Genomic DNA, 17,750 nt, shown 5'->3' on the forward strand with positions numbered 1-17,750 from the left:
CTCGTGGTTTTATTTGCTTCTGTTAAATTTTGTTGTATTGATTTCTTGATCAAAACTCATGATAAAATTTTCTGATATGGTGTCCTTGAAATTAAGCAAGGCCATGGTTGTACTTCATCAAATAAAAATTCAACACTATCAATACCTTATTGCAAATTGTCTTTAACAAGTGCAATCATGGTACCTATTGCTGGTCATCTAATCCTCTCTTTGCCAGTGTGGAATTGCTTCTCTTGTACGTACAGCACTGTTTTATTCAGTCTTGATAGAAATGCATGTGCTGTTGAGAATCTCAAAATCTCTTAGGAGATTATTTCCACTCTGGTTCAGCTAAAAAAGGCTGCCACTGTGAACATTAAATGTGTCTCAGAATAATCTTGGCGTCAAGAAGCTTTCTGTGATGTTCAGACCTGTTTTTCTCACATCTTTTATTTCAGTTCTCTCTATTCTCCAAAACCTTTCAGAATTCTTTACCTCAGAAATCTTTTAAAGAGGTGTACCCCCTCTAGCTTCTACATCTGTCATGTATTGTTCCAAGGGTGTCCATATTAAATTTTTTGTGTTTTCTAGACTTCCCAGAGCTTGCTTTACCTCGGTCTCTTTTCAATTTGTAAATCCTTTTGCAGTTAAAAAGTACCTGCTGCTCAGCACAATAAGCTTTATCAGAGATGGAGTTATGAGTCCTTCCTTCACGTAAAGGATACATGGATAGTTTGAGCTTTTCCCTTCATGCTGTGACCAGGTTATTAGGCCTTCTCCTCCTTCACCTTAATTGCTACTCTGGCAGGTCAATCCCTTGCTCTTTCAACTCAAATATTATTTGGAAGCATATTTTTACTATTTATATCTTTTTACTATTTATACCTTTTTCCTATATTTCTCTCTGCATGATGAAGGGCACTAATTTTTTTCAGATAAAATGTCTGGATATTTTTATTTTCTGTAGTTTTTTTGTCTAAGTCTTTTTAACTCTGCAGTACTGCCTGAAAGAGTGATTTATCAATCTATGCCTAGCCTGGGTGATTTTAGATTGATTTACAGATTTTCTCTGCTGTTATATTTGAGCATGTATGTACAGAAATAGAAATATTGGGTAATGCTCATCATGTTCAAACCTCTCTTCTTGTAGGCAACAAAGTTTGAAATCTCAAAATCAAATGTTCTTCTCTGATGCATGCCACACTGGAATCCAGTTGCTCTTATTTCTTCTTATTCCCATTTTAAGTTAATTTTTCCTACTTTTCATAATGGATCCCAAGAATTAAATAATTTGCTGCAGTTGAGCACTCATGTCACGGGATGACTTTCTCAGTTTGTGTTGGAGGCATATTTACTCTTCTTTTTTCATGTTGAATGATTTCTCTTCTGACATCCTTCATTGCAAACAATGCTGTTAAATCTGGGGGAGAAAAGAAAATGTTTACGGCTGTTTCGTATTCTGTCTCTGGTATTGTGTAAGGACAAACCAATCTTTTCTTTTTCCTTTTTTTTCCTTTTTTTTATTCCAGTTGAGGCATTAATCATAATAATCAATTCATGTGTATTCCATAATTCAAATGTGTTCCATAAAGCATTTAAAATATATGGCATACATTTCTAGATTTTTATAATAGAAAACATATCTAAATGCCACTTTGCATGACCCTTTTTTTTTTTTTTTTTTGGTACAACTTTCGAAAGTGTTTAATAGATGTCTGAAAAGGTGCTGTACTGAAAGAGCCTGAAACTCTCTTTGCAAAGATGGTGAAATGGACCTTAAATTAAAAAAAAAACAAACCAAAGAAAACTAAACCCCAAACTACCAAAACTTGATGCATATTGCATCTTTAAGATTTAGCATAATTTACATTTCTCTCATAAATCTAAACATTTGCCTGTTGGCAAATGGACTTATTCTTCTATTTCCTCCAATCTGACTGTACTTTTTCAAATGCTAAGAATCTTTTCTTTGGAACCAGCTGAGGTCATCATGCATTTTCCTGGTCAAAATGCATAAAAGCAAGTTAATCATAAATTCAGTAATCTAATGTTCCTTCTGCTGACAGACATATACTCTAGTAATGGAGAAGTTTTTTCCAGACTCAAATCAAACAGAACTGTTTTGAAGATTCTGGAAAAAGGACACAGAAGTTACAAGGGTGTAGGAACCACCAGTGGAGGTGGAGGCAGATCACTTATGCTTCTTCTGGAGGTGACTGTGTTAAAAAAATGTGGGATCCTTCTGCAGGTGATGGAACCGCAACTGCAGAATGCAAGTTCAGAGATGTCTACTTGATCACCCGCTTGAGGAGCTCCAGCTCCTGAATTGGAGACTTTGGTTAGAATCCTTAGATTATATAGCACTGAGTGTATTCTGGGGTGTGATTTCAGTCTGGAAGGCTGTATTTATTGGGGAGATATGTGGTATATTTTAAACCCATTCTGGAATGCATGATGAACTGTGAAACTCAGTCTTGACCTTAACTAAGGAGCCAGTGTTTAATCACTTGCAGATTTAGCATGCTACTGTAGCAGATAATTATGTAAGATATTATAATGCAGACATCTGCACAGAAATGGAGGGAGAATCCAATAGAAGTGGTAATAGATAGAGGAGTGGATGGGCTGTGATTCCCTTCCTGCACTCCAGGTCACTGTGCAGGACTCCCCTGCTGGGATCCTCCTAGAAGTGCTGCTCTGTGGAATGTCAGTTGTTCACCTCTTTCCAGTCAGTGTTGGCATATTTCCTGTCCTCAATTGGTTCCTCTGTGCAGCAGTTTGAGAACTGTTAATCAACGAAGAGCATGTAGTAGTTTCTGTGGATGTAGAATCAAACTGACAACAGGAAACTGATAACAAATACTCTGGCACCTTGTCTTGCTATTGCTTTGCACTGGGAAAGGTTCAATATAGTGCCTGACCTGGCAGCTGCTGCCTCTACAGATCTCCTCTCACTGAATTTATTCAGCCAAATCTCACACTTGTACTGCTGCTAATCCTGGTGATTCTCTGGACTTAAAAGGAATGATGACAGATTTGCACCAGGGTAATAGATCCATGTTAAAATTATTTGCCGGAGTTTTGTACATCACACATCATAGCTCCAGATCTTAAGTTTATAAAAGCAAGCTTGCTTCTCTTGGTTTTGTAAATATAGGCAATTAAAAGGGAAAAACAGAGTTATATTGTAGTCTAAACATATACTCATCCAATGCCTTCAATTGTGACTTCAAAATCTGACATGAATAATTCTTTCTCAAAGAATCTGGGTAGCATTTCAGTGGTTTTGCTCTCCCTTTTGCTGGGAGTGGCATTATAGCTACTCAAAACATCACTGGGGGTGGAAGCCACGCCTTTGCAATAGCAGTATTTTTCCTCCTTTGTGCTTTTAGCCAGTTCTTTCTGCTTCACAAAACCAAACCACCCTTTCTTTGAATTACATACTTTCAACTCTTATTCTTAAGTTTTGAATATTTTAGAAATACAAAGTCATATTTCACACCTTATGCTTTCTGTTAAATGTGCATTGCCTTTCAGTCAGAAAATCCTCTCTTCAGTCTTGCCAATCACAAAGCATGAAGTGAGGTTAAAGATGTGTGGTACTCTTGAGAGAATTAATAAGAATGTTTAAATGTGAATTTAAAGCCAGTCATTGGGAATTTAAGCACATTCTTAAATCAGCCATCAAAACAGGGAGAAAAAAAAAAAACAACAAAGGGCTCACTGCTTCTTTGTCACTACACAGAATTACAGGCTCAATTATTTACCACAGTATATAACCAAGGATTTAGAAGTGAAAGGGAAATAGGCTACCTGTTCCTGGAGGCAAGCTGGAGTCTTTCTGCTGCTTAGAATCATCTTTAACTAGCATTTGGGATACTAAATATGAAGTATTGATTATTGCTTTTAAATCTAGAGTGAAATCTTACACTTATTTTTAAGACAGGAAAAATCATTATTTATTAGAACTGAGTAGGAGTTGCTTTTTAGTAGAAAAAAAAAATAGACAGAATAGCCATCTTGCTTGGTTTTTAATTATGCAGCAAAATGTTGCAACTTGATAACACACCAAACGCCCAGTAGTACATGCAGTTCTAAAAAAGAGGATTGAGTTTTTTTTCTCTGAGACATCCTTATCAGGATATTTCTTTTTATCAAGTATACTGTAAGGGTTTGAAAGGTCTTCTAAAAAAACACTTATAAGAACATAGCTGCAAACTGTCTTATGGCAGAGGCAAGTTAGGAAATGTGGCAAGAGTAATTTGACTAAAGTATAAAATTCCTACAGACTTAAGCAAAAAAGCTGTATGTAGAGGTAGGAAGTGGAAAGGGGTTTAAATTGGTAAGAATTACGAAGAAAGAGCAACATGGATCTGTAGGAAAAAAACCAGAAACTAAAATGAGACTAAAATAATCATCAAGCTTGAAGAAATCTTTCTGTAAGTGCACTTACAATACTTACAGAATACCAAATTGAAAGGTGGATTGTTATCATGAAAGTCAGATAAAACCAAGAAGTTTGGGTTGCAGGGCGCCATTTTTTAATTACTTTTTGTTAGAAAGATCAGTTGTGTTCATATGACAGTTGCCAATATAAACAAAAAAAAAAAGCCTGCAAGAACAGGTCAGAGTGTTTCCATGAAACAGAATCTTCAAAGCACTGGCTCTGACAGACACCCACAAGGATACTTGCATGGAAAATACAGATCTGTGGTACTTGCAAAAGAGGGTCCAGAGCAGTGGGAGAGCTGAAGGGGTCACAGTAATTTTTAAAGAGAAGAACAAACAGACTAACTTAAGTACTAATGGGGTATCTTCTCTTTGAAGAAAAGGAAAAATGAATTATGCCAAAGTCTATAAAGGAAATCAGGAGCTGAGTAATAACCAATGCAGCACATGAGCAGGAATCCCTACACTGTGAATGCATAATGTGAATTCTGTGTTTATAAGGTGAACTTGAGTTAACACTGCTGTGTTGTCAACTCAAACAGATACCATCCTGAGAGAAATAACTGGAAACATGATGTGGCAGGCATGAAATTTGACTGTTACACTTGCAGGAAAGATGAGGGCTACTTCAGATGAGTCTGGATGCGAATAAGACACATCAACAAAAATTGCTCACCAAAAGTTTTCTTGTCTGCTGCCTCTGACTTGGTACTCTCTGTTTCACAACCATGACTTCAGCTCGACCAGCTCACTGGTCTGCTTGAAGGCAAATTTCTCTTTTCCTGGTTTGTGTTTGCAGCTGGTGTGACTCCCTGTGCTGGCTCAAGGGTTAGGAGAAGAGGAGCAGTGGGGCTGCCCATCCTGCTCCTGGTGGCATCATGGAAAGTAGATGCAGGCTGTATGGCACATTTTTTAAAAATGCTTTCATGCTTGTCTTTATTTGTCTTTATTTTCAGCAGAGTGTTTTATTAGTTACATTTAGTTTGTTAAATAAATAATTTTAAAGTGATATTAATTAGTCTCTGGGAAACTAGAAGAATAAAGAAGCCTTTTTTTGAAAGGCTTTATATCAGTTGAAGCACTTTTAACTCAGTTCAAATGTTTGGGTAAAAAAAAAAATTCTGGGTCCAATCTCAATTTAATTTAACAGAAACATTCTTTTACCTGCTTCTTTTCTCTTTTTTTGCTATTTTTTTTTTCTTCTCTCTGTGAAGGTAAGCTGAGGGTAGAATTGTTGAAGTTCCTGTCATGCATTCTTTGAAAACATAACAGCATCAAAAGTCTTTATGTACCAGCCCTGGCAGGGCTAGAGCTCTGCTGTACCCCAAAGCAGAATAAGGTTTTCAGTCACATACCAGTGTTTAATTAATGTTCAATTACATCACAAATGTGGTGGTCTGGGCTAGCAGATCTGTTAATTTGAAATCTATTGTCTTCATTCTCCCTCTGTAAATAGAGGGTAGATAGCATATATTTTAGTTTTATAAGTTTTTCAAGTTCTTACTTATTCATCAATGCTGACTTTGAGAATAAGTAAAGCAGTGCACCTTAATTCAAGAGGGACAGGATTTGTGGACTTTGATCTTCTGAATGCCATGACCCCATGCTGTCTGTAACCCTGTGCTCTGAGGTCTCCTTTTATGAACTCTTCAAAAAATTCAAACAGACACCATTGCTTTTCATTTTTTTTTTGTTTCTTTCTTCCCCCAGAAGTTATTTTAAATGCAGCTCTGTAGCAGACAGTTAGCTAGTAACTCTTTTAAATTTAATTCTAAGAAGAATAACAGTAAAAATGTCAGTGAAATTCAGTTTATTAGTCCTTTAGGTTATATTTTAATGTTGAATAGCAGGCTGCCCTCCTTCCGGGGTCAAGTTGCAAACACTCACATAATCACAGATTATTCTGAATAGGAAGGGCCACAGGGATCATCAAAGTCCAGCTCCTGCTCCTGCACAGGACAGCCCCAAGAATCAGGGGGCACGTTTCAGACACATGGTGTACTCTTTTCACAGATCATCAAAGCTAAAAATATAACTACAACAGCCCAGGTTTGTTCAGGCTTGATAGTTGCTCACTATTTCACAATACCCGATGTCACAAAAGCACCATGTTGAAATGAAGTCGTTATTTACCTCTGAGTCTTAAGTTGTTTGTTTGTATGTGTATATGTACATGTTTAAGTGCTGCAGAGGTGGTGGATCATAACCTTAGTGACTTAAGTAAGCATCATGGCACTGATTAATAGTGGAAAGCCTTCATGGGACTGTATGGTCTGTGTTTAATTATGCCTTTTGGTTTGCTAAAATCATTCATGATTGTGCAGTCACAGAAAAAAAACTTATAAAGCTTCTGAATATTATAAGGTACTGATAAAATTGTAGTACTTGCCCTCCTTTTGTAAATGGCCTACAGAACTTCAGAAAGCTAGAAAAATAATGCAACTCCTGTGCTCTTTCCACAGACAGGTTCAAGTTCCTTTCTTTGTATTTTTAGGTGAGAGAAGTGCTAAACCTGGCTCCTACTCTCATGTGTGGGGTGAGGTCTCTGCACTATTTTTATCCAGGTGTGGTGCTACAGGATGCACTGGTAACTTGTAAAGCTTGAGCTCTGACTTGTCCCTTGCTGTATATGTTCAAGCATGTGGGCTCTGAAAAGAAGTAGATGTAGTATGGCATCTGATTAGGAGGAAGTTGAAATCCTCCAGGAAATCCCATGAAGATGTTCTTGTTGCTTTCATTAGAGGCAACAGCTAGAAAAAACCTGTACATGTTTGATCTCTTTTGGACAGGTGCTTGTGTGCTGCATGGTCTGTGGTGTGGCAGAGCAATTAAATTCAATGTGGAACATGTGTAGACTACATGGATAATATCATTAAGGTTTTTAAATCTGCCTTTCTTCCTTATATTACTGTTTTTTGTTTCTAAACAGAAAGATAGTGGTTATTCTAAAAGCATATGCCTAGCTGGCAATGATGGCAAGTAAGGGGAAGATTGTGACTGGTGTTGTGATGGTTTATATAGAAAAGGAGTGGATTGAATGTACAAATTTTTTGAAATTTCTGAAAATTTGAAAATTATAATTGGAAGGAAAATAGATTTCATTTGGTGGAGACTTGAGTTTCCATTGCCAATATTTTCAAGAAACCTCTTTAAATAACCTAAATTATTTCTTGCAGCAATCTTTTATCTGAAAGATATTTACGAGGCAATACTAATAGAAAGACTTAAAAAAGAAAACAAGAAGCAATTTGGGTAACTATATTTTGTATAGGAGATTGTGTATTATGTAGGCAAAGCAAATGAGCCATGAAATTCTCTGAGCTCTGATGACGTTCAAGAGCATTGGAAATTGTCTAATGTGGTTAAGGGATTAGACACATCTGTGAGGATGTATGTGTCTAGACCCTTCTTACCTTTGTGCACAGCACTGCTGAGCGGTGGGTTGGCATACTGAAGAGGAATAAGGAGCAAGAAACCAGCTGCAAACATAAATCTATTTGTCCAACAAATAACAAATTATTCCCTCAGCAGCAATCCTGGTGACAGACTTGTTTGGTTTTTGTGGGTGGCAGTTTAGTACCTTCTGAAAGAGAGCCTGTGCTGGGGCTCACTGAGGGTAGATGGTGGTCTCAGCGATGCCAGAATCATGGGTAAGAGTTGGATTTTGAGAAAAATCAGGTTATGTGGGAGTTGAAGAGATAAAAGACTCTAAAAAACTAACTGCAATTAAGTAGTTTCCTCCAAATTATGAAACAGTCAAGGTAATATATATTGGGCTATTTTGCCTCTGTTCTTTATCAAGGAAGCTTCAGTTTTTAAAAAAATCTTGTGTTTCCTGAACCAGAAGGGAAGGGAGGGCAGTACTTAATCCTGGGACAAGTACAGGCCTGGAGCCCAGCACCAAAGAACATGCACTGAGGAAGAAAATGGAGACTGTTATAAAAGTCACACCATGCTCTGGACCAGATTGTGGCTTCAGTAGGTATTACCTGATGTGTTTTCAATTATGAGTGACAGCAGCAAAGCAAACATCTTTTCTCACTGCATTTGGGTTGGGACAGTGCAAAAGGCAAGGGCGGGGGCTGGTTTAAATAAATCAAGTAGAAAGATCCTAAGGATTTCAGAAAGATCTCCATTAGTCCAGAGGGCAGAAGAACAGAGAGCTGAAAAAGATGCAGCTGTTTTTTCTTTTATACTTGGAAAACTTCAAAGTGAAAACAAGTCCAAAGCAATGTTTCCTAGAAGCAGATAAGAACAGAGGAGGGGGTAATGCTGCTTATTCAGTCTGTGGAGACCAGAGGGAGAAGCTTGACCCATCCAGGGGATTCTGAGAAAAAGAAATAGGGATAGACTGCAAAACTTCAGCTGACCTTTATGTAGGCCAAAGCATTGCATTTATTAATAGTTGTTACTGTTTATTAGAAAAAATCCAGCGTACTGAGCTTGATCATGCTAAGCCTTGACATGGCACTCTAATTTTCAGTCAAACAAATAGTCTGGGTTGCTTCAGAAGTCTAGAGAATTATCTCTTTTAAGAAAATAATGGCAAATATTTCCATAGTATCTACAGATAACAACAAATTGCAATTGTACTCCAGCCAGCATGTTTCTTTTAAATATAGTAAAGGATGTTTTGTAATTTGTTTAATTGCTTAGACTTGACAAGGAGCCAGTGCTAACAAACTTGCTTTGATAGCAGTATAGTGCTTGTAGCATTCACTTGGCTTGAGAATGTAAATACTGAAAAAAAAATGTGTGAAATGAACAGTGAAGCAGAGCTGCTGCAAACTCTGCTGTTGGCTGTGCAGGTGTGTGAGTCCTGAGCCACAGGAATATGGAGGGACAGCTGCATGAGGGAGGGGACAGGAGCCTGAGTCACACGTCCTGCAGATACAGGAAGGACAGGGCTCTTCCTCATCTTATGATCAGGCAGTTGTAAGACAGTTATTTAGGGAAAGTGCAAGATAATCTCTTCCACTTCTAATTATTTGACTTCACTTCCCACTCCATCTGTTCTGGTATCTTCCATAAAAAAACCTGCAGGGATTCCTGTTGTTATTGAAAACTATTAGAAAGGCAGTACAACTGCAAGAAGAATAAGATTTTTTTGATTAATTTTCTAACGTATTTGTCTCTAAAATACCGTTCCAGTATTTTAGCATCATGGCACTGATTAATAGTGGAAAGTTTATTCCAGTTTCCTATCATTTTGTCTCTGTTTACTCCCTCTGTAACTGTCCCTAGTAGGCATCATTATTTGTCCACATATGTGATTTTGTTATACTAAATGTAGAGATTAAGGCAATAACTATTGAAATATTTTTCAGTATTCATATTATCATAAGAGAAATTTTCAATATCAGTTTTTTATTATCTTCCTATCAAGTATGTGCATAAAATTTATGATATATAATCTAATTTTTTTAAATGATCATCATTCTATCATAAGGCTTTGGAGATGGAAAATAATTAACTAGGCAAAATAATATTAACAATTAATGGAAGTCAAAGTAATTCCAAATAACCAACCAATATTTCAATGGGAAGGAACTGATCCAATGAAGATATGCTTCCTTGTAAAGTTTGTTTTTATTTTTAGAATTCTTACATGAAATTACATGCAATATATAGCTATACAACTTTTCTAAATGAGTTATATATAATTATCAGTATTAGGTAAGTGATGGTAAATTTTTTGGATTGACCAAATGCCAGAGCTTCCATTCATTTCAGCAGTACCAGATTTCAACTTATTTTTGGTGTTGACCTAGTTGGTGGAAGCCTACATGTATTTGAAACATAGAAATACCCCCTTTCCAGGTATCCGATTTTATACAAAAGGACAATATGGAATTTTGATAATATGCCTTCATAGACCATTTCTATACAGATAATAATGGAAATACTAACTTCATGCTCAAGCATATTGGAAACCCTGTTTTAATTTTTAGGGAGAGAATTATTTCTATGTTTTTTAAATCATTCTTGAGTGTGAAGAACTTACATTTTACAATATATAGATAATTTTGATGTTGCAGTGAAGTTTCATCAAATGCCTCTGGGCTTCCTGAAACATCTCCTGGAAAAATAAACTCCAAATGGAGTACAAAATACTTGGCTATCATTTTTTATCCATATGTTGCTATGGAAGGCTGGACCTGGACCAATGCCTTCTTATCACTTGCCTTATGAGTATTCCATGCAGGGGCTCTTTGAGTAGCCAAGATTTCTACACCACTTCTTGCTGCCTTTCCTTGTGGATCCTGAGGAAAAAAAAAAACAAACAGCACATCTTTTGAGGATTTACCTGGTTTTATTTTCCAGGCATAGATGGGTGTGTGTAGTTTGGTTTTTAAGTTCATCAGAAAGCCAAGGACTATTCACTGATGTCTAAATAATGTTTAGGAGATACAAATACAGTGCACTCTCCAGGTTTTAAAAGATCCGTTGCTCTGATGATAATCATGTCAATTCCCAAAGGAGCTGCATACGCATTCATGAGTGTTTTAGTTGGTGTGTGCCCAGGGTGCAGAAAACTTGTCAGCATTTTTCCTGTTGTCAGCAAGGGGCTGTGCCATGTCACATATATTCTGGGCTTCTGCTTCAAGTAACTTGTAAAAAATAAGTTGCCTGGATAGTGAGTAATCTCTTAACATTACATTAATTTGGGAAAATTTGTTGAAGTAATGGTCTGATTTCTCCACGACTTCTTTTGACAGGCTGGAATCCATGAGTGTCATAGGTCTCATTTCTCATAATGCCATATTAGAAGGAAGAAATGTTTGGTCTGCTGACTGAGTGAAATGTAAAAAAAAAAAATAATTAAACTTCTGTATTTACTAACTTTTTTATATAAGAGGGGTGCATGTGTTAATATTCACCTTCAGGAATATTATTAATGGGATACTTCTAGAATAGATTTTTCCTTAAATGTTTTCATATCAACACCTGCTGTTCAGAAATTCTGAATTATTTTACTTGCACTTAACTTGGTTTTATGAGTTTATCCTCCTCATAAACAGAAACAGATGACATCCTCTAATACCAATGTATAACTATAAGTAAACAAACAAAATTAGAAAATTTCTATATCCTCTAAACTGATCATACTGGAAAGGAAAAATTCCTAATATTCAGCATTGTGAAAAATCTCAAGGGCTAGTGTCTTATAAATGTTCAAACAACAAAATGTAGTGACTTGCAAGTGATTGTTTTTACCTGTCAGATAGGGTGGAAAAAACTGTGTTGGAAGCAGAACTGAGGCATGATGCAATGGAGTTATAAGGTAAAAGGGAAGAAAACTGTGAATCCTTTATCATGTATTAGGTGGAGGGATTTTTTAGAAATATAATTTTTTCTGCATATCATTCCAAACAGTTGCATATAAGCAAGTATAGGAAAGTCTTGTGCAAATTGGATTTTTTTAGCAGTGGTTGAGGCTTGGGTGTTTTTTTGTTTGTTTGTTTGTTTGTTTGTGTTTTTTGTTTGTTTGTTTTTGTTTTTGGTTTTGTGTTTGTTTGTTGTTTTTTTTTTAATTTTGTTTGGTTGGTTGGGTTTTTTGGGGGGTTTTTTGTGAGTCATAGGCAATAGAGCTGAAGAGTTTTATTCAATATGAAAGCCCTAGGTACTACCTCTGGCTGTAACCTGTTTATAAAACTGGATTTCTTAGCCACATGCAGAAGTAAATATTTCTGAAAATGTTGAAAACTTCCACTGACAAAATTATAAACTGTACTGACATTGTAGGGTCCCACAAAAAGCTCACAGGTGAGCACATGCAAAATTGTCTCAGAATCCTTCCACAGAGTTGCTTCCACCTTCTGGAGCTCAGAAGGGAAATGCTTCCTGGACTGGAGATGACAGTGTGAGGTCAGGAGATGGGGTGGCTGTGCCCACTCTGGCTGTAGCCCTTAACTGATTGAGCCAGTGTGGGCAAAATGAAAGGAGCAATTTGTCATCCACCCTCAAAAGGGTACTGCTGGCTCAAGCAGTGTCTCAAAAACACAGTTCTACAAAGGTGAAGGGAGGAGAAAGCCCAGAACTGATCCATCATACCAGATACACTGCTATTGTTCTGAGGCCAGAAAAGACTACTCAACATTACTGTAGAAAGTAAAGGTTCCTCATAGCTGAAAATGGTCAGACAGTTCAGGGATGAAAAAGGCAGCACAGCATGTCCATAACTGAAAACTGCCAGTGTAATGCACATAAGCAGTGGTGGGTGTGAATATCTCCATGTCCCTCTGGAATTTTCACAAATACTGTCAATGGCACAAGTTAAAACAAATGCAACCATGTGCAATCTGAGGTGGATGTAGATTTTCCAGTGCACAGAAATTTGTCACCCAAATACTTTCATTCAGTTTTGAGAGGGCTTCAGTTACTCTTTCACTGCTCTTGCTCTGAGTGTGGATTGCTTTCCTCTGATGGGAGGATTAAAATACCACAGTAACATCTTTAGGTAACAGGAAAAAAGATTTGAGTATGGCTTCAGATTTCTCTGTAGTTGCCTTTAATGAAGACGTTGGAAGAGAATGCTTTCAATTCTGAAACATAATTCATTTCTTTAAGTCAGCTGAAATAATTCACAAAGTGCATTTTATATGAGTATGTTTTGTGATGGAATTGGAGTTTTTTTTGTATAATGGCCTAATAATGACCCAAATCTGAGGAATTAATGAGCAGGTTTATAATGTTTTTGTGTTTTTCAGTGACAAAGAAAAGCACTTGGTGAGAAAATCACAGAAGTAATAGTGTCACAAATAGTTCTCCGGCGATACAGAGGGCGAAGTTGTGCGCTTAGATTTGACTGAACTTGGCACCACTTTTATTTGAAGAAGAGGAGCAGTGACTGTTTACCATGACCAAAGATACTGTGATTCCCTCTGCCAAAACAGCAATCTTGCTAGTCTGGAATTCTGTTTTTTCTGTGAAGCTGGATAAGTGTGGGGAGGTTGTTGGTAGAGATTCTTCAAGTCCCTGTGTCACCTGTGCCCTTGCTGCCAACAGGCTAAAGCTTGCTTCACTGGCCCAGGGGACACATCTTGCCACAGGAGAGACAGATACAAGACTTTTCAATTGCTCCCCAAAAATATCACTTGCACTGCTTAATCCTTTGCAGCTTATTTGTTAGAGGCCGATTGAATTTGGGTAAAGATTACAAACTTTCCTAACTTCTGTATGTTTCCATCAGTGTCCCAGTGCATTGCAGTGTATGCAAAGCCATGTGGACATGACTAAAGAGGAGCAGCGCCTGGTACACAGGGACTTGTTTGTTCAGATAAATATGTGTAGGAAGAAGAAAACTTTCAGTGAAATGAGACATTTTGTGTCATCTGAAAACCTCTTTTCCTCCTCTTTGACAAGGGTAAAAGGGACTAGTGAGGATCAGTGCCTTTTGCAACGTCTCTCCACAGCTTGCATTCCCAGTACATAGGTAACTTTTGCTGTGAGAGTCAAAATTGAAGTTATAAAATACTGTTTAACAAGTATGAAGCTGAAATAAGCAAATGCCTTTACAAGAAAGAGCAGCTATATTTATTCCAAAGATTTACAGGTAGTTTAAAACAATCCATGTTTGACATGGTAAGTTGTCTTTATCATTAAAATGCTAATGAAATTATAAAACTTTGTTAACTTTATGAAGATAATGAAGCTTGTCAGCAATATCTTTTTTGTGCCAATATTCCTGCTTAGTTCAGGTCTGAATAAAAATTTGGTGGAGTAGTGGTGAGATTCTATTTGACCATTGGGAGCAATGCCAGGGTAAAACTGCCCTACTGCATTTGATTTGATGATTATGTCATTAAGTGCTTCTCTTTGTAATTTAGGTCTTTACTTTATAATTCCTTCAGAGGCTTTCAGAGGTGGGTCTGAAAGCCAAACTTCAGTCCAACAGGATTATTGATATTTGACTGTTGAAGTAGTAAATTGGCAAACAAAACAAACACATTTTTTATGATTAATGCCTTTACTAATCAGTCCAGTAGGTGTATATGTTTTCTTTTCTGTGTGGACTCCAAATGTATTCTAGTCTCCTGGTTATAAATTATTCTGGCAGCAGAAACACCATGGACTGCAAACTAGAGAGAGATTTCAGATTTCTTTTTCACATGAAAGATTCTGTGATTCAACCAAGGAGTACAAAGAAAGTTGCATTTTTTCAGGAGGATGCTAATTGGTTTTTAATTTTTAAAGATTTTATGCCAAATGCTTTCTATGTATTGAATAAGGACAGCATCAGAAAAGTAATTTTGATTTCAAATGTCAGTCACAATTTAAGTCTATTCTGTAATTTTTTTTTTCTGTAAAATTGAGTTAAAATATGTAACCATAGCTTCATTGAAGTACGTTTATGTAAAGAGAGGACAGGTCTTCTTTAACTTCACGGATCTTTAATTGCTTATGAACTTCAAAGAGAAACTTGCAGAAGTTAGATTGATGATGGCCCTTTAGGTAATTGAGTACAACATAGTTCCTGTTTGAATGCAACTCTGAAATCCAAATTATGTAAATCTACTGTTTCAGAACCAGCTAGTAGAAATAATCATCATTTTTGCAGTTGAAGATACTTTCTTTGGATAAATTCTCTGACACACTGCTTTCCTATTGATTCATCTTCTCCATTATGGATATGAATAAGAAACTATAGACATGTTAGCCTTTAGCTCTTTGACATTTGTGACTCCAGTTGAATAAGCTTTGACTTACAGATAATTAGGCACAGCTGTCAATTAGTCTCATGGGCTTATGCCAGAACAAACCTGACATTTATGAAAGTATTGGGATAGAAGAAGGGAGAAAATATTCTGGGAAAGTTCCTCAAGCATATTTTTCCTTTCAAGTTGTGCAGCTCTGTTGGGATGGTATGAAACATTCTCCCTGCATAGCTGTCATTGACCCATCTTTGTGCAATCATCATGCTTTTCCTATAGAAGAAACAGAGAATAGATTACAGCCTGCTATTCATCTGCTAGACCATAATATAATGTTTACTGCGCTGCAGCTGGAATCAAAATTACTGTCTCTCCAGCATCAACAAAATTTGAGCTCAGGGCTAGTTATAAGTGTTTGGTCATCCAAAAAAATCCATGCACCTCCATCTGGCATCTGAACTTAGCTTTCCTCTTGGATACCATAAGATGGGCTTGAAAGTGTGACTGTGGAGGCAGGACAGTGAAAAGGAGGAAAATATCTCCTTTGTCTTCAGTTTTGTGTGTCCTTAACAGGCAGAAAGGGAGATCCCTTAATGGAAGACTGGTGCTCACACAGCCCATATGGATTGCCGGGCATTTTGCAAGTGGATACAAATTATTTTATTTTATGGGAGAGGAGAAGGAAAATTGCTTGTTTACTTTTCTAACCCCTTCCTTCTAACTGCCTCTCAGTCCCCCTCCCCTTGCCCTCCTGCTCATCCCCTGCCTGGCTAGGTTAGAAAAGCTCAGATGACTTCTGTGAGAAAAAGCTCAGGTATTGTGTAAGCTGTGCCCGAGACAAGGGAAGTTCCTAAGAGGCCTGTTCTGCTCCCAGCTGTGGCCACTGCTGAGTGGGAGAAGGAGGTAATTATGGAGAAATTGTGACAGGGGTAGGAGAGACAGAGAATGACTCACCCTCGTTTAGAAGTGTGGGACACTTAGGTTCCACTGCCTGCTCCTGTCAGTGTTGAATTATTTATTCAACCCAGGAATGAGACACTGAGGGGATATTTTTTTGGTTTGGTGGGGTTTTTCGGGTTTGCCTTTTTTTTTTTTTTTTTCCCACTTTATATTTCAATGAGGGAAATTTTATTTGAAATCTATTTTGTATGAGTTCAGGGAAAAAAAGTACTCCCACAGGCATATCTGGGAGCTGTGTGCTAGGCACACTTATTGTGTGAATAGGGCAGATAGCTCATTAAAAATGAATATTTGGATGTCTGTGCCTGCCCATTCCTTTGGGATCTAGCTGGGCAATGATTGTTAAGTGTATGCAGAAAAAAATTCAGTGTATAGATTTCTAAAAACTTTTGTTTGGAGAGGTCCAATTCAGAAAATAGTTAGCATTTCATGTAAAGAATTGTGTTCATCTATATGCTAGCTGATTATTTAATTGTTGGCTGTTTTCTAATATTTGCCTTGCACCATAAAAAAGGCAATTTTTTACATGTTAGACGAAATGGTGTTTGTGTAGCACCTGATAGTTGGTCAGAAGAGGGGAAAAATAACATGCAGATCACTATTTGGAAACAAACCTCTGGATTTCAGCATACATGTATTTATTGTCTCTGCTGGCTGATCTAGCAGGCAACCATGAATTGCAAAAGCATCTGACTTTCATGAGGACCCATCCCGGCCTTTTTGGCACAAGAAGAATGTTGCAGCTGTAGAAAGGATTTATTCTACCTGCAAGTGTGATTTATATACCATATGTCTTCTCTTCAGCATCTGAGTATCCATGGCCATAGGGAAGTGCTCTGCCTCGTCTGTGCTGTGTGTAAATAGGTTCCTTTTAATGATATTAACTCCTACAGAGCCTTTTCATCATCCTCTGTATAATTTTTTCTTGGCAGTTGTGTCAGCTATGCTGTATGTGTTGCAGAAAGGAGAATACCATGAATTCCTGGTTTTGTTTGCTCTTGGCAGGCACTACTACACTTCCTACCCTTGTGCGCACACCTACCTTGATGATGCAGCCTTCCCTGGATATCAAACCCTTTATGTCCTTCCCTGTGGACAGCAGCTCTGCTGTTGGATTCTTCCCAAATTTTAACACAGTAAGTAAAGGTGTTTCCACATTTAGTTTCAGTGTATTCTTTCCAATCTGGTTCTAATATCCAGTACTGAAGCTGCCTTAAAACATTTAGAGAAAGATGTCAGTGCGTTGCTTACACAGTTCTAGGGAGCCCTTTTTTTCTTTGCCATGGTGGTTGCTTTTCCCCTGTACGAAAGGCTTGGAGTTGGTGTCCAGCCTTCTCACTGTGAAAGGGGCTGATTCATTTTTAACTTGGTCTTCTGAGGTGATGTTTGCACATTGGAAAAACAATCCTATGCTATGCTAAAGATTTGGGAAGCAATAGAATGATTTGCAGCATTTGTCTGGACATGTGTATTTCAATGTGCTGTAAAAAAGGAAAAAATAAAGGCTAATGGAAAGATAGGTGTGACAGGTAAGACCTAAATCCTACACTGCTGTGAATTAAGCTAAGTCTCATATGGCCAGGAGAGCAACTGGAGGATATTCTAATTCTGTATAATTTCAACATTAAAGTGTAAAACTGCACAGGCAGCCAACGTGAAAAAGGTGAACCTGTTATTTTTATTTTATGGTAAAGTATCTTGGGGTTT

At 37.3% G+C, this 17,750-nt stretch overlaps 1 protein-coding gene across 5 annotated transcripts in view; it reads left to right on the forward strand.

The window, feature by feature from the left end:
* Positions 1-17,750, forward strand: part of ZNF385B (zinc finger protein 385B) — a 156,710-nt gene that overhangs the window by 84,451 nt on the left and 54,509 nt on the right. For 3 of the 5 annotated variants that reach the window (XM_083864697.1, XM_083864698.1, XM_083864699.1), the window contains one exon: positions 17,049-17,179. The exons of the other annotated variants lie outside the window; for them this stretch is intronic. In XM_083864697.1, the coding sequence (XP_083720823.1) occupies positions 17,049-17,179 (131 nt within the window). The remainder of the gene's footprint in view (positions 1-17,048; positions 17,180-17,750) is intronic. 5 annotated transcript variants of the gene reach the window in all.

Source organism: Zosterops lateralis, assembly GCF_965231275.1.
Source record: "Zosterops lateralis genome assembly, chromosome: 7".
Lineage (NCBI taxonomy): Eukaryota > Metazoa > Chordata > Aves > Passeriformes > Zosteropidae > Zosterops > Zosterops lateralis.